The sequence below is a fragment of the Electrona antarctica genome (genome assembly GCF_951216825.1).
Source record: "Electrona antarctica genome assembly, chromosome: 22".
Classification (NCBI taxonomy): domain Eukaryota; kingdom Metazoa; phylum Chordata; class Actinopteri; order Myctophiformes; family Myctophidae; genus Electrona; species Electrona antarctica.
This window is the reverse complement of record NC_136805.1, coordinates 6,188,280-6,213,455: the sequence shown is the minus strand read 5'-3', so window position 1 is coordinate 6,213,455 and position 25,176 is coordinate 6,188,280. Positions and strand designations below refer to the sequence as shown.

Genomic DNA, 25,176 nt, shown 5'->3' with positions numbered 1-25,176 from the left:
TATGGGAAAAATGCATTGGGGATTATTTCCTGGGCCTGGCGTCGTCATGAAAGGGGGGCGACGCTCTATAGCTATTTTGTATATCTTTGTACACTACCACTATAAACCTAACCCACCTAATACAGGTGGTTAATCTGACTAATCGATCGTCAATTCGTTGATACACTGTATAAAAAGTAAAGAAATCCTGCTTCTTGATTACTTGATTAACCTACGTCACTACGCGAGTCTGTTATTGGCTCTAAATAGCTGTTATTTTGGGTTAATTGGCCAGGGCTACGCTGACATTGTGGGTGGAGGATTAGCAGATAAAAGAGTCTGACATGACACATTTTAAAGAAAGATTAGACTGTGAAGTGAAGAAAGTGAAGTGCCTTGTACTTGTTATTGTGTGTGTTTGTGCGGAGGGGGGAGGTCTAGCTTAACCCATTTTGGGGTGGGAACCCCTTTTGGTGTTAACATTATGTTATGCTTTAGCTATTGAAAAATAGCAGATCTACAAGCTCATAGCGCGCCACCGAGTGGCGCGCTACAAGCTTGTAGGTCTGCTATTTTTGAAAAATCGAAGAACGACTGACATAGAAACATAGCTTTTTCAGAAAACTGTCAGGATGTAGAAGACATTTTTAGAATCTGATCTCAGGTCAAAATGGGTTAACAGATGTTGAGGGAAAAATCTAGTTCACAGGTCACATACAGTAACATATGAAAACAGTCGCACGTAACTAAACACACACATCTCCCTTACACGAGTGGAATCAGAATTAGAATCTTCTTTATTGTCACAGTCATCACAGGCTTTTGAAGGCGTTAAGAAGTGGGTGAAATGTGTTTTTCTGCACCATTTGGTGGTGTTCTGTGAGAAGATGGAGGTAGAGTGAGAGCAGAAGAGGAAAAAAGGAAGGGGTAGAAACGGCATCAATGAACAAAGATATGCTACATATATGCATGTGTGTACTGTATGGGATAGGAGGTATGTTTATGTTTATATTTATTTGATATGGACATAACAATTACATTGCTCATTGCACAGTTGTACACATTGTAGATGCATCGTTTACAGTGTGTTAGCACATGTGCTAGTTTTCACCACTTGTCCACAGGAGACTTTTCTAAAACATACAGTGACACTATAGTTTAAAAAACACCCAATCAAATACAACAAATTATACATTCTAGTAATATTTACAGCAAAATTACAATACCCATTACATAATCTCCAATACAAAAGTAAACATAATCACTCTAGTAACCAGTCAGAAGCTATACATGTGAACACAGTTGATTTGATTTCTGTATGTACTGTAGATCGTAGATCTGCTATTTTTGATACGAGTATACGAGTATATATACGAGTATACGAGTATATATACGAGTATATATGAGTATATATACGAGTATATATGCAATGTGGCCCTCTGGAGTGAGTGTGGAGATGTAATGGCCCTCTCCATCTTCGAGGTTGGCCACCCCTGATGTAGATGGAAAAATAAAAAGGACCCAACCAAGGTCTAGAGGGTTTAAGGGGGTTAAGTGTGTGAACGGTCCCAAATCTGAGTCGCGAATTCATCCCATGTGAACGCTGGGTTGTAAGCGGCTTTGAGCCTGCCGGCGGGGGCGGGGGGGCACTTTGCATTGTGCGTGTGGAGTTGAGTGACCCACAGATGTGGCGCTGGCATCCCTGGCATCCATCCATTCTCAGAGGCACGCATTCATCACTGCTATAGCCAGGCATCTCACGAGGGGTCAAAGTTCAAGTTAGTCTCTCAAGTGGACCCCCCGTCCGTCCCCCCCTCCGAAGATCTGACACCGTGGGCCACCAGAGGAGAGACTTGAGGGGTTTTTTTTGTCATTGCCGAGAGCGATGGCGCCCGACAACAGAAATGCCTCCTCCACATTGAAAGGAATGACTATTCTCTCCATAATTATGACATTTGACGTGCAATCAAAGGGGGGCCTGGTTTCGTTTTGCTCCTCGGAAGGTGAATACCGATTTACCTCCCAGTCGCCATTGGCAACTGGGAGACGTGTGTGTGTGCGTGTGCGTGCGTGCGTGCGTGCGTGAGTGCGTGCGTGCGTGCGTGTGTGCGTGCGTGTGCGTGTGCACGCACGCACGACACTTTTGAAATCAAAGGACCCCCAGGTTTGGTGTGCACGAATATTCCCCGGACCCCCCATAACTCTGAGAGTGTGCAAATGGAAGCGTATGGGTCCATTTGGTTCCATTTGCACACTCTCAGAGTTAAAGATCCGTTTTAAAGGTCCATTTGGTTCCTAACCATCAAACTATTTAGCTGGGGGACAACCGTGGAACCCTGAGGGACCCCGGACCCCACTTTGAGAACCTCTGTAATATCAGCCAATTGTTGTTTTCGTTCTGCTTGATTGGATTAGTGTTTCCAGCCAGTGGTAATAATTGAGTTGCTGTGTGTCATACCGTATCTATCAAATGTAATTTGACAGAGTGTCCGGTCCTGTTAGGGACTGTCATAACGGCAAACTGTAGAAAGGTGAGAGACTATTTAAAACAAACCTATCATTCTTGTCTCAATGATTCTGAGCTGACGGTTTGAATATTGCTCTTGATACTATTCACAATGCAAGCTGTGGAAGATTCTGCTACCATTTTGACCTGGGAACGATTCTACAAATGTCTTCTAAATCAGTTTTTTGAAAAACCCTATGTCGTTCACAAACATTTTCATGTCAAGGACTCCCAAGATTATATGTAATTGGCCGCCCACCCCCATCTGAAAATATGTTGTTCCAGGGACACCCCAGAAGCAAAGATTTGAGTTAAAAACTTTGGCTCATTTTCACGACACCCCAGAAGCAAAGATTTGAGTTAAAAACTTTGGCTCATTTTCACGATTTTTCAAAAATAGCAGACCTACAAGCTCATAGCGCGGCACTCTCGCTCGGGTTAAGGTCGGTTCGGGTGCGGTTCGAGTGGTGTCCGGTTTTAACCCATTCGACCCTCTATACATGATCAAACGCCAACGGACACGAGTTGCAACTGTACTTGGTATGGTCATTATTTTGTCCCTTTATATCAAATAGCCGAGCTTGTAGATTGGCTATTTTGGGCAAATCTTTCCCATCACCGGAATAGGAATTCTGGGGTTCAAGTGGTTTAAAAAAACCCAGACCAGTCTGAAGCGAGTGGTGCAACAGCACCCCCTATTGGTACTCTAAACATCGGGACATAGGTTAGGACATAGGGACATTGCTGTTCCTTGGAGTGATTGCACCACTCAAAAAACAGTGCACCACTAGAAGCTAGTAAAAGCCAAAAATGTACGGAACTAGTTCAGTATTTGAGGTATGTACCGGCTGTCAGAGTACTACAGCAGTACCCTTCATTCATGGCACTTTTCATGCAGACTTTGCATTGGTTCTGGAGAACACTGTACTGCACACTCTAAACTGCACTCCCTTCGTCAACAAATACACACACGTGTGAAGGGGATTGGCTGAATGCTTGTATCTTGAGATATTAGAACCAAGGACAGACATACTCTCACTTTTGTGAAATCTAGAGAGGGATGAATTGCCTGGAAAAAGGATGTATGGCCATCATAATATCATTTGAAAAATCCTGGAAATTAATTTCACCTTCTTACAAGTACAGGGCTGTCGTTTCCAAAACAAATATGTGTTAAAACAAGTCCCCAGAGCTGTGCTGTTATGCGTTTGTCGGCATAAATTAATCATGTCCCCCAAAACAACTTCATGATGCCATTGCATCATAAAGTTCCAGGTATTTTGATGCTGAAGGTCTGCCCAACTGCACTGTAAAGGGTGTACAAGCCAAGGGGAACTAAATGGACCCGGGCCGAACATTATTTTGTACTCTGTTGGGAGTTAACTCAGAAGAGTGTACAAGGGGAGCTAAATGGACCCGGGCCGAACATTTGTACTCTGTTGGGGAGTTAAATCACCACTAAAGATTTCACTGTAGTGTGTACAATACTACACCGTACTGTACATATCATGCACGTTACAGAGGGGTTTGTTTGGGTGTTTATGGCCCATCATAAAGGCTGTCTGCTCTGCCTTAGGAGCATTTAACCCATTTTGGGCGGGAACCCCTTTTGGTGTTTTAAGCATTATGTTATGCTTTAGCTATTGAAAAATAGCAGATCTACAAGCTACGAGCTTGTAGTTCTGCTATTTTAACGTTTTTAACTCAAATCTTTGCTTATGGGGGGTCTCTGGAACAACATATTTTCAGATGGGGGTTGGTGGCCAAACACAGATAATTCTGGCAGTACTTGACATGAAAATGTTTGAGAACCACTGACACAGAAACATAGGGTTTTTCAGAAAATTGTCATGATTTAGAAGACATGTAGAATCTGGTCTCGGTCGAAATGGGTTAATGAAACACTAAATCATCACCGGTAAACACATCACTGTTCCTTATAGTTATACAGGATATGTAAAATATATCACCGGTAAACACATCACTGTTCCTTATACAGGATATGTAAAATATATCACCGGTAAACACATCGCTGTGCCTTATACAGGATATGTAAAATATATCACCGGTAAACACATCGCTGTGCCTTATACAGGATATGTAAAATATATCACCGGTAAACACATCGCTGTGCCTTATACAGGATATGTAAAATATATCACCGGTAAACACATCGCTGTGCCTTATACAGGATATGTAAAATATATCACCGGTAAACACATCGCTGTGCCTTATACAGGATATGTAAAATATATCACCGGTAAACACATCGCTGTGCCTTATACAGGATATGTAAAATATATCACCGGTAAACACATCGCTGTGCCTTATACAGGATATGTAAAATATATCACCGGTAAACACATCGCTGTGCCTTATACAGGATATGTAAAATATATCACCGGTAAACACATCGCTGTGCCTTATAGTTATACAGGATATGTAAAATATATCACCGGTAAACGCATCGCTGTGCCTTATACAGGATATGTAAAATATATCACCGGTAAACACATCGCTGTGCCTTATACAGGATATGTAAAATATATCACCGGTAAACACATCGCTGTGCCTTATAGTTATACAGGATATGTAAAATATATCAGCGGTAAACACATCGCTGTGCCTTATAGTTATACAGGATATGTAAAATATATCACCGGTAAACACATCGCTGTGCCTTATAGTTATACAGGATATGTAAAATATATCACCGGTAAACACATCGCTGTGCCTTATAGTTATACAGGATATGTAAAATATATCACCGGTAAACACATCGCTGTGCCTTATAGTTATACAGGATATGTAAAATATATCAGCGGTAAACACATCGCTGTGCCTTATACAGGATATGTAAAATATATCACCGGTAAACACATCGCTGTGCCTTATACAGGATATGTAAAATATATCACCGGTAAACACATCGCTGTGCCTTATACAGGATATGTAAAATATATCAGCGGTAAACACATCGCTGTGCCTTATAGTTATACAGGATATGTAAAATATATCAGCGGTAAACACATCGCTGTGCCTTATAGTTATACAGGATATGTAAAATATATCACCGGTAAACACATCGCTGTGCCTTATACAGGATATGTAAAATATATCACCGGTAAACACATCGCTGTGCCTTATACAGGATATGTAAAATATATCACCGGTAAACACATCGCTGTGCCTTATACAGGATATGTAAAATATATCACCGGTAAACACATCGCTGTGCCTTATACAGGATATGTAAAATATATCAGCGGTAAACACATCACTGTTCCTTATAGTTATACAGGATATGTAAAATATATCAGCGGTAAACACATCACTGTTCCTTATAGTTATACAGGATATGTAAAATATATCAGCGGTAAACACATCGCTGTGCCTTATAGTTATACAGGATATGTAAAATATAGCGCCGCTGTCGGGCAGAAACCTCCATCTCCATTATTTTAGTTTGTTTTTTTTTGGGGGGGGGGGTTTCTACGTGAATTAATGGCCTACTTCATCGTGCCAAGGGTGTGGCGCTAAAGTTGCACAACAAGCATAATCTTTACAAGCTCACAACTTGAGTGTTGTGAGCTATTTTTTGGTAGTTAAAGTGGTTAAGTGTGTATGTCGGTTTTATATTATTGAACCAATGAAAAGAGCTTCTGGCTAAATAATTTTCATTTTTTTTTCTATTTCCTGAAGAGTATAATGTTTTGGACACCCGATGGCGACCATCTTGTTTATGTCGGGTGGAAACCTCATATGTCCGTCCAGTGCTTTAGAGATGATCATGGTTCTCAAAGTGCTTTAGAGATGATCATGGTTCTCAAAGTGAAAAGGTAGTTCATATCAAAGTGGGGTCCAGGGACCCCAGCAAAAGGTAGTTCACTGGTGAATGAATGAATGAATGGTTCATTTCGATCTATTCAGTTTAGACAATTACAATTTATTTTCATTTTTTTAAACACGATCGAAAAGGAGTAGGCAGAAGCTTAAAGCTTATGTATGCCTATCCTCCTTACATAAGAACGTAGTTCAGAAACAATAGTAGAACGTAGAACATGTACTGGGTCTACAAAACAATCAACATTTGGACAAAACATAAAAAACAAAGAATAACAACCACAAGAAAAAAGAACCAACAAAACAAACAGACAAAAAACAGAGAAAACTAGAAAAGTGCCCTTCTGGGCACAGGTCTCCACCAGGAGGATAGGAGTGTGTGTGTGATGTTTGGCAAAATGTTTAGGAGCAATATAAATGTGTGTGTGTGTGTGTGTGTGTGTGTGTGTGTGTGTGTGTGTGTGTGTGTGTGTGTGTGTGTGTGTGTGTGTGTGTGTGTGTGTGTGTGTGTGTGTGTGTGTGTGTGTGTGTGTGTGTGTGTGTGTGTGTTGCGGCTTGGCCTGTTGTAGCGCCACCATGAGGCTGATTTGAAAACGGTCAAGTGGCATTTCTTCCAAAGCCTAGTGGGAATATGCATGCACAGTTTCACCACAATCGGATGCTGCGTTGAGTAGTTGTGGCGATTTGTACAAAACGGGTACAAAGCGGGCTACTCCTGAAAAGTTTAGAAGCCAATCGTAGCCAATGAGGGTGGATTATGAGAAATCAAACAAACCCGTCTTGATCACATGACTATGGAGAGCATGTGTACCGATTTGCGTGAAATTTGGATAAAATCTGAAGGAGTAATATTAGAAAATGTGTTTTACATATGTGGGCCTCCTGGTGGCGCTATAAAGAGCAGATGTGAAAAATTCCAGGCAAGGGTTTTTCCTTGGCTTCTAGGGAGTTGGCATACAAAGTTATTCACAGATCCGTGCAGTTAGAGGTGAAAACACTTTTCGGCCAGTTATAGCGCCACCATGAGGCTGAATTGAAAATGTTCATGTGGCATTTCTTCCTCTGCCTAGTGGGAATGTGCGTGCACAATTTCACGGAAATCACACGATGTGTTCATGATTTGCATCATTTTGTTTGAAACTGAGCACTCCTGCAAACTTTGGAAGCCAATCTTAGCCAATCAGCATGGAGTCTGAGAAATCTGAAAGACCCGTTTCGTTGAATGGCTCTAGAGAGACTGTGTACCAATTTGCGTGATGTTTGGGCAAAATATGTAGGTGTACTGTCCAAAAACTTGTTTTGCACAAAGCGGCCTCCTGGTGGCGCTATAACAGGCCGTTCTGGAAATTTTGGGGCAGAGGTTCATCGTTGGCATCCAGGGAGTGTGTGTGCAAAATTTGGCATCGACCGGGTTAACGGTGCCGGAGATTAGCTGTTCACAGACGGACGGACACACGGACGGACGGACGGAGTGCAAAACATACTCTCTCCCCATGCCTTCGGCCTGGTGGAGACAACAAAACACAGACAAAAGCATAAGGTTCAATACTTGGATCCCTGATCGTTCACTTATACATTTCACATCAGCATTTTACTTGATTCTTCAGCGAACCGTATGGTATTTATCCAATATCGCCTGTTCACTGGTGGTCCCCGGACTACTGGTTGAGAACCACTGCTTTTAGATGGTTTTGTGTGTGTTGTCGTGCTGCTGCTGCTGCTGCTGCTGATGGCTTGGTGTCTCATGTTCTCTCAACAGTGGCAGGCTGAAACCCAGGAGTTCTGTCCCAACGCCAAGATCGTTCTGGTGGGCTGCAAGCTGGACATGAGGACCGACCTCAACGTGCTGAGAGAGCTGTCCAAGATACGGCTCATCCCCGTCACCCACGAGCAGGTGAGCAACACGCACCCCTGTAACGAAGACGGACAATAACACCACCTGACCCATTAACACATTTTGGGCGGGAACCCCTTTTGGTGTTAGCATTGTTATGCTTTAGCTATTGAAAAATAGCAGATCTACAAGCTACGAGCTTGTAGGTCTGCTATTTTTTTTAACGACTGACTTAGAAACATAGCTTTTTCAGAAAACTGTCAGGATGTAGAAGACATTTTTAGAATCTGATCTCAAAATGGGTTAAGTTGTTCAAATATAAGGTACGGTAACATAGCGATACGCTAAGAGCAATAGTCATGGAAGTCAAGTGCACAAGATTTCCGATAGAATCCGATATTAGAAAAAAATTAAATAATAATTGGCATATACTATACTATAAACATATGCATACAGCAGGTGGCCAATTTAGCGCATCATTTCAGTACTAATTACCTACAGTAGTACAGTAGATGGAAACCTCTTAGAATCTGAAGAAAAAAATGGGAAGAATTAGCCTGCAGTTGCATCAGGCGCAATTTGGAAAATTAAAAAAAATGTCGCACGCACGCACGCACGCACGCACGCACGCACACACACACACACACACCAGATTAAAGAGGAATGAGGTTTATTGCACCTCTTTTCCCCGGTGTAATACAAGGCACACAGCTTGGAAAAGTATTATGCTTACTGAATTAATTACTTATGATAAATTACACGGAATATGCATGAGACATGTTTTGTTTATTTTGGTATCAGACATTCAGCTGTCCCTTCGATCTAAGTCGGTGGGGTTTTATTGGGTTTTTATTGGGTATTTATTGGGTATTTTAATTAATTGAGCCACGGACCACCATTTACTGATATTTAGCCTCTCGGACCCAAAAAACGTAGAATATGTTGTTGTCGTTGGACAAGATCTTTTGCTGTATTGATGTTGGTACAATAGGAGTGATAACAGGCCAAACGTTGAATTGTGTAGACTTCTTGTAAATGAAGTAATGCAGATGTTTAACAATAATTTAACTCTTGAGGGTAAAATTAAACCATCTTGAGCGTAAAATGAAACCCATTAAAGGACCACTTCACCACTTTTCAACCTATCTTCATATACTAGGTCCTCACTAATAATCATGAAAAAATGGCGCAAATTATTTTCTACTCGGTCTGTGTCTCATAGGAGGGCTGTGGGCAGTTCAGAAACCGTCTTCCAGTGACATCATCGATGGGGAATACAAGCTAATAGAAACTGCAGGCTTTATAGTCCTGGAAAGTTGCAATGCGAAAATGGAAGCCATCGTTCTCACGATAATACAAATCTAAACATTTTTGTAAAAAAAAATCTTGTTTAAAAAAATAATCTGCCTAATGATGATGTCACTGGAAGACAGTTTCTAAACTGCCCACAGCCCTCCTATGAGACACCGACTGAGTAGAAAAAAATCGAGCCATTTTATCATGATTATTAGTGAGGACCTATTATATGAAGATAGGTTGAAAAGTGGTGAAGTGGTTCTTTAAGAGTTTGATCTATAAGGGTCCATTTGGTTACCAACTCCGTCATTTAGCTGGGGAACCCACCTGGAACACCCTCAAGGCCCACTGGTGGTCCCCGGACCACTGGTTGAAAACCACCGATCTATGTCATTTTATTGGCCGTGGTACATGGTTACAGCTTGCAGCTGGTTGGATACCGTATAGCTCTGTTAGGCGTGGTTTAAAGGAGCATTCAGTGATTTGGAAAACCCCCCCCGGTCCGCCCCGGTAACAAGGATGTGCACATGCATGCACTACAGTGGGGGGGGACACGCGACAGGCCAACAGCACGCACACCAAGGCCCGCCCCCGCTTGATCATGATTGGCGGAAGGCCCCTCTCTATCCTGATTGGATGAAGGGCCACCTAGCCAAGAACAACATATTTTCAGATGGGGGTCCACCGGCCAAGTACAAATAATTCTGGGGGTCCTTGACATGAAAAAGGTTGAGCACCATGCACTGACACAGAAACATAGGTTTTTTTCAGAAAACTTTTAGGATTTAAGAAGACATTTTCTTTTTAGAATCGGCCTCGGGTCTAAATTATTTAATGAAATCAGTGAACTCTACTATTAGGTTAGATACTGTTAGTAATAAGCTGTGGGGTTGGTGATGTTAAGGGTCTGTGAAGGGCTTTCAGAGCTTAATAGCATTACCTTTATACTATTAAGTTAGGTACTGTTAGTAATAAGCTGTGGGGTTGGTGATGTTAATAGCATTACCTTTACAAATGCCATTCCACAGCCCGTTATTATTATCTATCTTTTATTCACTGATTTGCCGCTGCAGTGCTTTCCACTAGATACTACTAATACGGGATAGTATATTGCCTGATAAATGAGAGCATTCTATTTCATTGGCCTCTGTGCATAACCCATTTTGACCGAGGACCGATTCTACTAAATCATGACAGTTTTCTGAAAAACCTCATGTTTCTATGTCAGTGGTTCTCAAACTATTTCATGTCAAGGACCCCCAGAATTATATGTAATTGGCCTCCGACCCCCATCTGAAAAAATGTTGTTCCAGGGACCCCCCCTCCCAGAAGCAAAGATTTTAGTTAAAAGAATATATATATTCAAAGATTTGTGTCACATTTTCACCTACAAGCTCGTAGGTCTGCTATTTTTCAATAGCTACAGTATGCTTAACACCAAAAAGGGGTTCCCGCCCAGAATGGGATAAAGCAAAACCTGAGGCAAATTACTTCTGAAAACAAGTTAGCTCAGAGTCCTGACTGAGTTCCCAAACTATGGAAGCAACGCAGCGACATAAAATGCCTCTGTAATAAGACCAGGGACTTGGGGGGGGGGGGGGGGGGGGGGCTGAGAGACAATACCCGTACAATGTAAAGTGGAATAATTGTTTTGTTGGCATCTCTGAGCAGTGAACAGCTGCGCACATGAATTTTAATGGCCCATTTTCTGTATTGATAAGATTTCTTTCTACCCTCCCCTATCGTCTCTGTTCGGGTGGAAACCTCAGATGTCCCAAAAAACTGTTACTTTTCAGGATTCGATTCAGAAGCATCAAAAAGTAGCAGATCCGCAAACTCGAAAGTAACGCGCCGCTTTGCGCCTGCATGCGAATCGGCTACTTGTGATGCTTTTCGCGTGACGCCGTGGTGCGATCAAGTATGGCGTTAATTTAGTGGGAAAAAAAACACACAAAAACATATAAATATTGAGATATGAGATTTTCTGGCCGACAGCAACGATGTGGAAAACGGCGGTCCTCGGCGGGCGACGAATTACAGTATGTTCTTGCGGCGCTCCCAGACATCGACCGTAACAACTTTAATGGTGTAAAACAATCCATGTAGAACGACGTGCTTGCTCAGGGGAGCGCGGATCTCCACCAGGAGGAGGCAGGCCTTCCTCAGAGCCTTAGATACAGCCTTAGCTCAGGCCCTCCTATCTCCCTCCCATCGCTGTGAGGCAGGCCCCCCTATACCTCCCTCCCATCGCTGTGTCTCTGCAGTGATCTCCACCAGGAGGAGGCAGGCCTTCCTCAGAGCCTTAGATACAGCCTTAGCTCAGGCACTCCTATCTCCCTCCCATCGCTGTGAGGCAGGCCCCCCTATACCTCCCTCCCATCGCTGTGTCTCTGCAGTGATCTCCACCAGGAGGAGGCAGGCCTTCCTCAGAGCCTTAGATACAGCCTTATCTCAGGCCCTCCTATCTCCCTCCCATCGCTGTGAGGCAGGCCCCCCTATACCTCCCTCCCATCGCCGTGTCTCTGCAGTGATCTCCATCAGGAGGAGGCAGGCCCCCCTATACCTCCCATCGCCGTGTCTCTGCAGTGATCTCCATCAGGAGGAGGCAGGCCCCCCTATACCTCCCATCGCCGTGTCTCTGCAGTGATCTCCATCAGGAGGAGGCAGGCCCCCCTATACCTCCCATCGCCGTGTCTCTGCAGTGATCTCCATCAGGAGGAGGCAGGCCCCCCTATACCTCCCTCCCATCGCCGTGTCTCTGCAGTGATCTCCACCAGGAGGAGGCAGGCCCCCCTATACCTCCCATCGCCGTGTCTCTGCAGTGATCTCCATCAGGAGGAGGCAGGCCCCCCTATACCTCCCATCGCCGTGTCTCTGCAGTGATCTCCATCAGGAGGAGGCAGGCCCCCCTATACCTCCCATCGCCGTGTCTCTGCAGTGATCTCCATCAGGAGGAGGCAGGCCCCCCTATACCTCCCATCGCCGTGTCTCTGCAGTGATCTCCATCAGGAGGAGGCAGGCCCCCCTATACCTCCCATCGCCGTGTCTCTGCAGTGATCTCCATCAGGAGGAGGCAGGCCCCCCTATACCTCCCATCGCCGTGTCTCTGCAGTGATCTCCATCAGGAGGAGGCAGGCCCCCCTATACCTCCCATCGCCGTGTCTCTGCAGTGATCTCCACCAGGAGGAGGCAGGCCCCCCTATACCTCCCTCCCATCGCCGTGTCTCTGCAGTGATCTCCATCAGGAGGAGGCAGGCCCCCCTACACCTCCCTCCCATCGCCGTGTCTCTGCAGTGATCTCCATCAGGAGGAGGCAGGCCCCCCTATACCTCCCTCCCATCGCCGTGTCTCTGCAGTGATCTCCATCAGGAGGAGGCAGGCCCCCCTACACCTCCCTCCCATCGCCGTGTCTCTGCAGTGATCTCCATCAGGAGGAGGCAGGCCCCCCTACACCTCCCTCCCATCGCTGTGTCTCTGCAGTGATCTCCACCAGGAGGAGGCAGGCCTTCCTCAGAGCCTTAGATACAGCCTTATCTCAGGCCCCCCTACACCTCCCTCCCATCGCCGTGTCTCTGCAGTGATCTCCACCAGGAGGAGGCAGGCCCCCCTATACCTCCCATCGCCGTGTCTCTGCAGTGCCGCGTGTGACCACAAAGTTTTAGAGCACTGGTTCCCAAACCTTTTCATGTCAAGGACCCCCAAAATGATACTCATTAGCCTGCAGACCCCCCCATTAGAAAATATATGCCAAGGACCCCGTAAGAGATGATTTGTACGGTTCTAGGGCCCCCGGTTTGACCTGAATTAGGCTACGGCCCCTTAGTTAATGGCATTTCTATCTCAGGGACCCCAATACATTGTAAAATCAAACTTAATTTAACTCTGAGAGTGTACAAATGGAACCACAAATGGACCTGTCGGGGTCCATTTGGTTCCATTTGTACACTCTCTGAGTTACAGACCCATAAGGGTCAATTTGGTTCCTAACTATCATTTAGCTGGGGACCCCCTGGGAACCCCCACCTTGGGAACCACTGTTTTAGAGATGGCGTTAATTTTGTTTATTTGACATTTTTGGATGTTGTTGCTATACCTTTTTGGGGATTCTTTCAATTCCTATACTTTTGATGTATATAAGCCTGGAGTTTGGGTCTAGCATTCCACTGAAAACCCATTGCTGATGCGCAACTCTTTTTCTTATTCAATCAATGTTTTAGAGATGTGTGTGTATGTATGAAATGGCACTGGGTGGGCACCGGGAGGAGGGATTGTTAGTTTCTTCTTGTGTCCGATATGTTTGTGCAGACAGGGACCAACTGGGAACACAAATGAATTGCATTTTTAATGAATTGCATTTTTATAGCGCTTTTCCAAGTGCTCAAAGCGCTTGCAATGGTTCATTCATTCATACATTGGGAGGTGAAGCGGCGAACAGTCGACGCCAGCGTCCTCACTTCCCACATTCACACACCAACGGTGGCGAGCTCACACCGACCGACTCATTGGAGGCAATGTAGGGTTCAGTGTCTTGCCCAAGGACACTTCGACATGTGGACAGGAGGAGCCGGGATTCGAGCCGCCGACCCAGGAATCATTGGACGACCTGCTCTACCTCCTGAGCCACAGCCGCCCCTAATCAGCCCAAGTGCCCCTGAATGCTGTTCAGGGCAGAGCTTGATTTGAGTTCATATACAGATTCCAACTCTTCACGCTTTCTGGAGGTCTTCTGAAAATGCATGTTTTCCCCAGGTTGTATTCACTGATGAGCCTCGCTAATTCTACTGCTTTGCTACTGAAAATAAGTGTCCATCAGAGGAACTATCTAATCAGGGAATCTGAATAGATAATGAACGTGGGGCGACTGTGGCTCAAGAGGTAGAGCAGGTCGTCCAATGATCCATGGGTCGGCGGTTCGAATCCCGGCTCCTCCTGTCTACATGTCGAAGTGTCCTTGGGCCAGACACTTAACCCCAAATTGCTCCCGATGTGCTGGTTGGTACCTTGCATGGCTTCCGCCGCAATCGGTGTATGAATGTGTGTGTGAATGGGTGAATGTAATGCACAATCTATGTAAAGCGCCTTGGATAAAGGCGCTATATAAATGCACCATTTACCATTTAACGTATAGCACCTTGGCAAAATGAATGCCCACACGGAAAAGGAATTAGATATACATATATTATGTTAGATATATGGCAGATCTGTGTCAAATACGTATGCAACATAATTAAGACATATAAGTTTCATTAAAATTCCTGAGTCTGGCAGTGTGCCGCGGGTTCGACTCCCGGTCCCGACGGCCCTTACTGCATGTCACCCCCCCCCCCCCCCCCCCCCCATCTCTCTCCCCATTTTCTGTCAGCCTACTGTCTGTCCCTCTATAAAAAATATAAAATAAAGGCGAAAGCCACATAAAAAACATTACAAAAAAAAAGAAATCCTTTCCGTGTGGGCACTAGCCTGACACTCAGCCTGAATTTTCATTTCGTTTCACTCCATTATTCAGTCTGAAAGCCCTCCCTACTACCGCCGTTTCTGAGATGGGCGTTGACAAAGAGGCAGTCTTCGGCGATTGGTTCACCCTTAACCAATCACAATAGTAGCAAAGCAGATGACAAGGCTCCGACCGCAGCAGGCTGAACTTAGCCGTGGTTGAGGGCATGTCAGCGGGGGGGGACAGAGCTAAATGGCCGGGGCATGGGACTCGAGTGCGAAATTGCGATTATGCAACAGTTACCAAAAAAAAAAAAACACGTCAACTCAATGTCATTGTAACTAACATTTTCGAGCGAAAAAATAATTTTTTGAATGAGACTTTCACCCAGTATGAAGCTAAATGTGACACCAAAAGAGTAGCATAAGTTGCTATGCTACTGGCGCAGCCATGTTTGTTTGTGTCTGGACGGCGCTGTTGTTTTGACGTCATCGAGTTGAAACGACGCTGATTCGTCGGTCAGATTTCCAACCGAGTCTCAGACCTCCTTCGAGAGCGTCACCAGACCCTGAATCGCCTGAATATATTTTTTGAATGGGCGTGGCTAGCGATTCAGGGGCTGGAGCCAGGCTATGTGGGCACTGTTCTGTTCTGACAATCTACTGGACCGGGAACATCCATTCACCTCTACTGGTGAATGGGTTTAGTAACAACAACAGAACGGTTTCAGACAGCAAATTGACAATACCGTATGAGAGGCTTAAAGAGGATTATTTAGTGAAAATATGGGTCATCTGTAAAGTTTGACGAATGCTCTAACTTTGTATGATTTCATTCCATTGGGCATATATATACAGTACAGGGCAGTTGTATCCTGAATTGTAATGCGATATTACTTTCCTGGTGAGAATGAACAGACGTGACAGATGGCTGTTAAAAGATGAAAGACAAGAGAGCAACGAAGCTTCTTGAAAGCACGCCATCAAATTATCCCTGATATGGAAAGTTAGATAATGGCTTCAATGAATATGCAGTGACCTGTACTGTACTGTACTGTACTGTACTGTACTGTACTGTACTGTACTGTACTGTACTGTACTGTACTGTACTGTACTGTACTGTACTGTACTGTACTGTATTGTAGGCCTGTGTTGATTGCCGTTTGTGTGCTTGTTGTACTAGCATGTTGTCTTTCTACATTTACAATTACAATTTAGGCATTTAGCAGACGCTCTTAATCCAGAGCGACTATTATTGACCAATTATTGTGCTGTCTACATGACATGCATAAGTCTGTTTCAAATGCTATCTAATGCTGTCTAAAAAGTGCTATCTAAGCGGGTAGGGTAAGTGCTATGGGCCATGATGGAGTCTGAAAAGGTGGGTTTTCAGACTACGGCGGAACACATGGAGAGTATCATTTTCAAAACGACTTTCCCATTTAATGCAAACGTAATCACCCTCCACCAAAGAGGGGGGGGGGGGGGGGGCTGCAGCCAAATACATATCAACTTGGGAGTCCTTATGTTGTACTTTAGCTATTGAAAAATAGCAGATCTACAAGCTACTACGAGCTACTACGAGCTTGTAGGTCTGCTATTTTTGAAAAATCGTGAAAATGTGGCCCAAATGTTTGAATATATTCTTTCAGAGCGAAAGTTTTTAACTCAAATCTTTGCTTCTGTGGGGTCCCTGGAACAACATATTTTCAGATGGGGTTGGCGGCCAATTACATATATTTTTGGGGGTTCTTGACATGAAAATGTTTGAGAAACAGGTTTTTCAGAAAACTGTCATGATCCAGAAGACATTTGTAGAATCTGTTGTCAGGTCAAAATGGTATTAACTGAAGCAGCTGCAGTGGTTTATCTGGAGGTTCAATACAAAATGGCTCTGGGTAGAAATGAAGGGAGGCCTGCCTCCAAGTGACAGACCTCTGCGCTGCGCCGCGGACAGATGGCCTCTCTGCGCTGCTGGGTGCTCTTGACGGGACCAATGAATGGCGCGGCGGCGGCTCAGGGGTAGAGTGGCCGATAGAACAGCCGGTTCCACAGCTCGATCCCCCGGCCTCCCCCAGAGTTAGTGTCGAAGTGTCCTTGAGCAAGACGCTGAACCCCCTAATTGCTCCCGATGTGCAGGTTGCATGATGTTCAAGGGCCTTGGCCGGTCACTGGGTGCTTGTGACGGTCATCTGTGTGCATTCTAAAGGGCTTGTGGGTTCCAGTTTCAGGACAGGTGCCTCAGAAACCGCTCTGTTGACCATTGTTGACCGTCACTGCTGTGCAATAGCAGCAATTAAGGTCATTAACCCATTTTGGGCGGGAACCCCTTTTGGTGTTAGCATTATGTTATGCTTTAGCTATTGAAAAATAGCAGATCTACAAGCTCATAGCGCGCCACCGAGTGGCGCGCTACGAGCTTGTAGGTCTGCTATTTTTGAAAAATCGAAGAACCACTGACATAGAAACATAGCTTTTTCAGAAAACTGTCAAAACTGTTTTGCTTTTCTGCACACGGCACGCCACACTTGAATTGTGAACTCTGAAAGAGAGGAATAACACTACAGTAATAATAATTGACAACATGGATGTCTAAACAACATGATATCTACGGTAAGCAAGTAACATGTTTTCTTACATGTGTGCGTGCGTGCGTGTGGTCAAGCAAACAGAATGTCTTATCTAAACATGCACAACATATTGTGCACACGTAACCAACATGCAGCTGCATAGTATGGCATGTACGTGTGAGGTAGATATTCTATGTTTCTGAGCCTTTCTGAAGGTGGCCGTCGGTCATGTGGAAGCAGTGGTTCCCAAAACTTTTAGCTAGAGAGCCAAAAGAGACATTTGGGCTCTCCGTGGGACCAAAATAGTCCATCTATCGTGACACGTTGTGAGCTTAGAGATCTGCTTTTTTATCTTTTGAAGTAATTATATAAATGTGCCCTTTCATTCTTTCAAAATGGTGACCCAGGGTGCCCACTTTTAGACCCACTTTTTGACATTTTGAAAGATGTTTTTTTTACGAATACGTCCACAGACGTCCTGGGCACTACATGCGGTAATTCCTAGGACGTCTGTGGACGTCTTGGGCACAAATTGTGTTAACTTTAACTGTAGTAAAGAGAGGGGGAAAAAAGGGATATTTTACACTCGACCTATAAAATTGGGTCCATGGCCCACAAATGGGTCCATGGCCCACAAATGGGTCCATGACCCATGACCATGAAGTCCGTGGGAATACACCATAGAGTATATAAAAGGATAGAGACTGATCTGGCGCGAAGCTCCGCCCCCTCCGCTATTCATGTCAGTGGAAGTTGCTCAGTGGCATTTTGAAGCACCCGGAAGGACCGTCTCAAAACGTCTACTTCCGCATTTGCCAACCAAATTTTGGTTGGCAAATGCGGAAGTGCAACCGAGCGCTCAATGTTAAAGCCCAGCTGCACAGGGTTTCCCGGTCATGAATACGCGGGTCCGCCTGTAGTCCCTCCTCTTACCACTAGGGCCCAGTGCTTCAACGTTGGAGTGCCTCACTGGCCCCTTGGAAAACACGGACGTGGAGTGCATTTCCTGAACAGTGGCTGATTTTCCTTTGCTTCCCATAAAGGTGTATTAAATATGCTTCTCTACACAAGCCCCCAATCAGAAGGGCTCTATAACGGCTCTCCACCAATCAGCAGGGCTCTACAACGCCTCTCCACCAATCAGCATGGTCTTTGTTGCTACCGTAAGTGCACAGAGCACCGTGGAAGTGCGGAGACAATAAAGAAAGAAGTATGCACTGACCTCTACTCTGTGAGCCTCACTCAAAGACCCTGCATAATAATCAGTGGCGTTCTTTTACTTCAGTAGAAGTAGCAATACCACCATATATAAATACTGCTAAAAGGCCTAGTGTATTCATCATTAGACTGGAAGTGTGTGGGCGTCCTGAAATGAACCGGCTAGTCTGTTTGTTTAATTTATTTATTGTGCATAACCACTCCAATGACTGGCCACCAGTCTGTCTGTCTGTCTGTCTGTCTGTCTGTCTGTCTGTCTGTCTGTCTGTCTGTCTGTCTGTCTGTCTGTCTGTCTGTCTGTCTGTCTGTCTGTTTGGAGTATGGTATGTCTGTTTGTAGTAAGACCCATTGACCCCTGCAGCTGATTGGGGTTGCATTCGGGTCACACACACACACACACACACACACACACACACACACACACACACACACACTAGGCAGGATGTAGGGGCAACCCTATGCATACGTCAACAACTGTGGTTGACTGCACATACAAAGCTACAGAGTGTTTGACCATTTCCATCCACTCACCTTCGCTCGCCACACAATTCACGTTTTGTGGTGGGGAGAAAACAACCCCAGTTCCATGTTCTCTAGTCCAGGGGTTCTCAACCCGTGGGTCGCGACCCCTCGGGGGGTCACCAAATTATTTTAGGGGGTCCCCAAATTATTTTTTAAAAAAAAAAGATTTTTTTTTAAATTTTATTTTCACGATTTTTCAAAAATAGCAGACCTACAAGCTCGTAGCGCGCCACTCGGTGGCGCGCTACGAGCTTGTAGATCTGCTATTTTTCAATAGCTAAATTATAACAATGCTTAAAACACCAAAAGGGGTTCCCGCCCAAAATGGTTTAAGGTTATTGTAGCAGTCAATTTATATTGGGGGTCGGGAGGGGGCGGGGCGGGGGTCCCGAGACATTGCCAAAGCATTTCCGGGGGTCCCCGGCCAAAAACGTTGAGAACCCCTGCTCTATAACCCCAGGCTTTGGCTCAGGGGTAGAGTGGCCGGTGGAGCAGCCGGATGTGAGCCGTTGGGTTCCCAGTTCGATCCCGGGCTCCCCCAGACTTGGTGTCAAAGTGTCCTTGGAACCCCTAATTGCTCCTGTTGTGCAGGTTGGTGCCTTAAATGGTTTCCTCCGCCATCGGTGTGTGAATGCAGCATTTACCATTTTGTATTTTTCTCGCTTGTCTGATGCACACTTGATGGCGTCTAACGAGCTCGCTGTGCAACAATCAAACGGCAACTGCTTTGCTTTGTAGCTTCGTGTCGTTTGTAGCTGCCAGTGTGAACGCCGCATGGGAGTGTTTAGTTTTAGTTTAGTTTATTCGCACAATAAAAACAGTACAAAAAAGGTAACATCAATAAAAGAGAAGTATGTGCATTGTGCAGGTGAGAAAATAAACCCATGGAGGGCTTATATGTGGTTCTCACCAAAGATATATATATATATATATATATATATATATATATATATATATATATATATATATATATATATATATACAAATAGTAAGGAGACAAAGTAATCAAACATAGGTATGGAAAATAACAAAAACAAATACAACAATAGTGTACGAATGTTGTCCTCTTTGAGGTTTACAAATTGACAAATTAGCATGGAGGAGCTGAAAAAGAACCGATTCAGGATGCTAAATCGGTATCTTGGTGGGCTTCGCCTCTGTCATTTACAATACTAATTGGCCAGTCGTCGACGTTGCTGATGAAAGGGAGAGGAGGGCGATAGCACCCTGCCGTGCTGAAGTTCAGCCGACCTCAGTGAACGCAGCATAAGCTCTCATTTTCCACACTAGTTTTATAGTTGCAGAGAAAACCTTTGAATATTTTATAGGTGTGCAGGGGGAGCTCTGCTTGTTTTTTTTTTCTTCCCCCAGCAGCTAGCAATTGTATCTCTTACCTCAAAGGATGTGGCCATTATTCATTACCTAGTGGACTAAGAGAATAATACACTTATCAATCTTATTTTATGGCATTTCTGAAGCCGTGAACTCGTTTTGAACTGAGCAGATTTCAGATATACAGGCCAGCCTGCCCCGGTGGCCTCGTGGTTAGAGAGTGTCTGCCTTGAGACTGGCAGGCTGGGGTTAAAACCTCCATAAAGATGGCAGTAATGTTACCCTGCTGGGCACTCTGCAACAGCCACTTTGTATAATATGGACTCTCTGTCGGGTGGATACCGCATGTGAAAACGTCTTACTGACAGTTGAGAGTTGAAAGCCTCCAATACAACAAATCAATGTTTGTGTTTACACTATGACGTGAAATTGTCCATTCATTGTCAATAGGAATTTAATGTTTGTGTAGGACAAAGTTTGTGCACACACACTAAATGCTGGTAAAAAAAACAAACACTAATAAAGTTAAAATATGGAGATAAGTGGTGTCTGCATGCCCCGAGAGCAACAATACAATGTACCTTATCTATTCTTTCAGTAGATTTGCTAACTCCACTCTCTCTCTCTCTCTCTCTCTCTCTCTCTCTCTCTCTCTCTCTGTGTCTCCTCCTCAGGGCACCAACTTGGCGCGGCAGATCGGAGCGGTGGCGTACGCCGAGTGCACCTCCAAGTACTCCGAGAACAGCGTCCGCGACGTGTTCCACGTCACCACGCTGGCGTCGCGCGTGGCGCGGCCGCCGCCGCCGCTCAAGCGCGCCGGCTCGCGCCGCGGCCTCAAGCGCGTGTCGCAGCAGCCGCCCCGGACTGAGATGCTTGAGCACCCCCCCGCCATCCGAAAGGACCGCGCCAAAAGCTGCGTGCTCATGTAGTCGCGGTGGGAGGAGGAGGGGGAGGAAGAGGAGGAGGAGGAGGGGGCCCCAGAGCGGAGCCAGTGACCCAGATGGGAAGGGGGTGCAGAGACATTGTGTACAATACTACATTCTATTTATTTGGTTGAGTCCTGTCGAATCTTTGCACTGCGAAAAAGAAAAATAGAAAAGGACAATGTGATTTAAAAAAAAATGAAAACAACAGAGAATGCTATGCTATAGAGTTCTTTGGGGGGGGGGGGGGACTTGTTTGTTCGTCATTGACGTTTTGCTTTGTTTTTTATTTTGTGTTTTTTTGTTATTTCCGTGGCCCCGTTTTTAACTGGGGCAAAGCCACCGTTTCCTTTGAAGCCCGTTAACGTGACTTTGTACTGAAGGAAGTGACCACGTCGGACACAAGCGGGCTTCGCTAAGCTGATGAAAACGTACGACGGACAGAACGTCCACGTCCCAACGGACGTGGACAGAACAGAGGAACGGAGAGACGGGAGAGAGAAAATAAAAAAGGAGAATATTATTGGAGCACAAAATGTTTGGTTCAAAAAGGAAACTTATTATGTTGTTTCCTATATCCTGAAATGCCGTTCTCTTCGCCCGTTTAAAGCTGCAATCCGTACCGTTTTGTCTGTCTGACCGACAGAGAGGACATTGTCGGCTGTATAAAGCGCGGGATTCGAACCGCGTGGGAAACCAAACGACTACCGCTCTGCCAAGAGGGCCTATGAGCCTCAGCCAGTAGGTGTCCTACCCCCAGTCCCAGTGGTTCTCAAGGTGGGGTCCGGGGACCCCCGGGAGTCCTTCAGCCAGTAGGTGTCCTACCCCCAGTCCCAGTGGTTCTCAAGGTGGGGTCCGGGGACCCCCGGGAGTCCTACCCCCAGTCCCAGTGGTTCTCAAGGTGGGGTCCGGGGACCCCCGGGAGTCCTTGAGTGGGGGTTCCAGGGGGTCCCCGGGGCAAAATGTGTTCACTTTAGCCCTATACTGTACACATCGCCCCATAGATAGATCAGCTACTTTCAAACAATCTTGAATATTTTAAAATATATTTGACATTTATTATCAATATACAAATATTGTATGGGGGTCCCCTGAGCAGCACTGTCCTACCTTATACCGGGGTCTGCATCTCAGTGGAAGTGTAGTGCAGTGGGTCTAAAAATGTCAAGGACCCCCAAATTAATGTGTATTTGGCTCCAACCCCCATCTCAAAAAAATGTTGTGCCAGGGACCCCCAGCAAACATTTGAGTTAAAACATGTTTGCTTTAAAACTATCTATATTCAAAGATTTGCACAAATCTTTACGACAAAAAGGCAGATCTACAAGCTCATATCGAGCATATGCTATTTTTGCATAGCCAGAGTATAGCATATCGTGGTTAAAATGATCGTGACGCTATTATTAACACATTTAGGCCTGACCTCAATTTTTTTTTTTTAATTCTAAATCCTCCAGTTTTCTGAAATAAATATTTTCACGATTTGTCAAAAATAGCAGACCTACAAGCTCATAGCGCGCTATGAGCTTGTAGATCTGCTATTTTTCAATAGCTAAATTATAACATCATGTTTAACACCAAAAGGGGTTCCCGCCCAAAATGGGTTAACACATTTTGCTGTGGACCCCCGGGTACCCCCCCTCACGGAACCCCTGGGGGTCCCCGGGCCCCACGTTGAGAACCACTGCTGCAGCGAGAGTGCATTATGCAGGATTGCAGCTTTAACACAATTAAAGCACAATAAGAAGCACACGAACGTGTTTGGAGTTTATCTGTAGCCTAAATGTCAGGAGGAAATTCTATTATTGTTCCACTTTATTTAATGACATTTGAAAGGTTTCTAGCCCGGAGAGACAAAAAAAAAGAAAAATAATAATGGGCCACGACGACGACGACACTAATTTATTTTTTTTCTTCTAAAACCACAAGTGCTTTTACGATGGAGAATTGAGTAATCGCTCGCCACATTAATACTGACGTGTTGTGTGAAATTAACATTGTTCTGATGAAACGGCTCTAGGCTACACGTGCAGACGCGTGCTGCAGTCACAGAGGGAGGAAAGGGAGAGAGAGAGCGACTGTTCCAGCTCCATTTTTATGTTCGGTTTGCACATCGGAAATGGCAGATCTCACACGCTCGCATCTGCTCTGGGACGTGCACACACAGACATCAAAGGGCCCTTTTACCCGTCTGTAAAACAACTGCCCTCTCCAGACCACAAATGCAGCATTTACTGTGGTGAAAGAAATGCAAAATGCCCCTCCTTTTCCTTCCATGCCATACCGGAAGCAGCATTCAGGAGAATTCCTTTTTTTCCCCGAAGTCTCCTGAACTTGAACGCAGCATTTTGCGTTGAGCTAATTTGTCTCTAAATCCATGTCGTTAAACCGCATCTCCACTAGCTAAAGACTGCTGGGTTGCGCCCCGAAAATAGCTGATCTACATGAAGCTCTCAATGCATCACGCTGCGACGCGTTGTGAGCTTGTAGATCTGCTATTTTCACAGTTTTTGTCCAAAAGTGCCCTCTTACGGGATGTCAGCCCCTGCCTCTCTAACACTCTCTGCACGTCCCTGGATCTGCTACTTTCGATGCAGCATCTCGGTACAAATCGGGCCCTGAAGCTGATCAAACTCTGTCGCACCACACCAGACACATACAGTACCTGAAGCTGATCAAACTCTGTCGCACCACACCAGACACATACAGTACCTGAAGCTAGATCAAACTCTGTCGCACCACACCAGACACATACAGTACCTGAAGCTAGATCAAACTCTGTCGCACCACACCAGACACATACAGTACCTGAAGCTAGATCTCTGTCGCACCGCACCAGACACATACAGTACCTGAAGCTAGATCAAACTCTGTCGCACCACACCAGACACATACAGTACCTGAAGCTAGATCTCTGTCGCACCGCACCAGACACATACAGTACCTGAAGCTAGATCAAACTCTGTCGCACCACACCAGACACATACAGTAACTGAAGCTAGATCAAACTCTGTCGCACCACACCAGACACATACAGTACCTGAAGCTAGATCAAACTCTGTCGCACCGCACCAGACACATACAGTACCTGAAGCTAGATCAAACTCTGTCGCACCACACCAGACACATACAGTACCTGAAGCTAGATCAAACTCTGTCGCACCGCACCAGACACATACAGTACCTGACACAAAACTAAATGACATTTTGAACTGAACAATGTGCAAGTCGAATGGATGTCACAGTTCATAAGGTGACCAAAAAGTTGAGAAAAACAAGGCCTTTATGCTGTATGTGTGATGCCGAAATAAAGATAATTTTTGCTCTGCTGCTGCCTGGTAGAATGTCTTCTTAATATATATCCAACCTCTATCCGTCATGCTCGGAGAGGTCTTCAGGGAAAAATCACATTTTCTCGAGAACACTTTGTCTCAGAAGAAGATACCATTGAGAGACACGAGAAAAGAAACGATATATTTCTAAAGGAGAGCCGATGGAGCCATTTCTCTTACAATAAAAGATTGCTGCGACTTTCTCCAACTGCATGGATAGAAGGCCGTTTTGCCTGTAATGTGTGCCTTTCAATGGAGCAAATTGTACAAGAGAGCTTTTGCTTTTCCCTGTAGTCTGTCTGTACTCCATCAGATGTTTTATTGAAACACTTTGTGTTTTGAATTCTTTAAAACGGCCAGTCACTGAACATGCTGCAGTACAGTAGTT

General features: G+C 45.0%; 1 protein-coding gene and 1 long non-coding RNA gene across 3 annotated transcripts in view; one reads left to right on the top strand and one right to left on the bottom strand.

The window, feature by feature from the left end:
- LOC306915888 (rho-related GTP-binding protein RhoN-like) overlaps positions 1–22,407 on the top strand; it is an 89,539-nt gene extending 67,132 nt beyond the window's left edge. Inside the window, exons 4-6 of one of the 2 annotated variants that reach the window (XR_013788897.1) lie at positions 8,088–8,222; positions 21,208–22,233; positions 22,358–22,407. Coding sequence is in view for 1 of the 2 variants with exons in the window: in XM_079493546.1 (XP_079349672.1) it covers positions 8,088–8,222; positions 21,208–21,462 (390 nt within the window). In the remaining variant the exon portion in view is untranslated. Of the gene's footprint in view, positions 1–8,087; positions 8,223–21,207 lie in introns of both variants that reach the window. The other variant, XM_079493546.1, reaches the window with a different exon arrangement.
- Positions 22,408–23,780: 1,373 nt separating this feature from the next.
- LOC306915890 lies at positions 23,781–24,780 on the bottom strand. The gene is made up of 2 exons (XR_013788898.1): positions 24,401–24,780; positions 23,781–24,356 (listed from the first exon to the last, which is right to left on the bottom strand). It is a non-coding gene; the product is annotated as an uncharacterized lncRNA (long non-coding RNA).
- Positions 24,781–25,176: the final 396 nt, after the last annotated feature.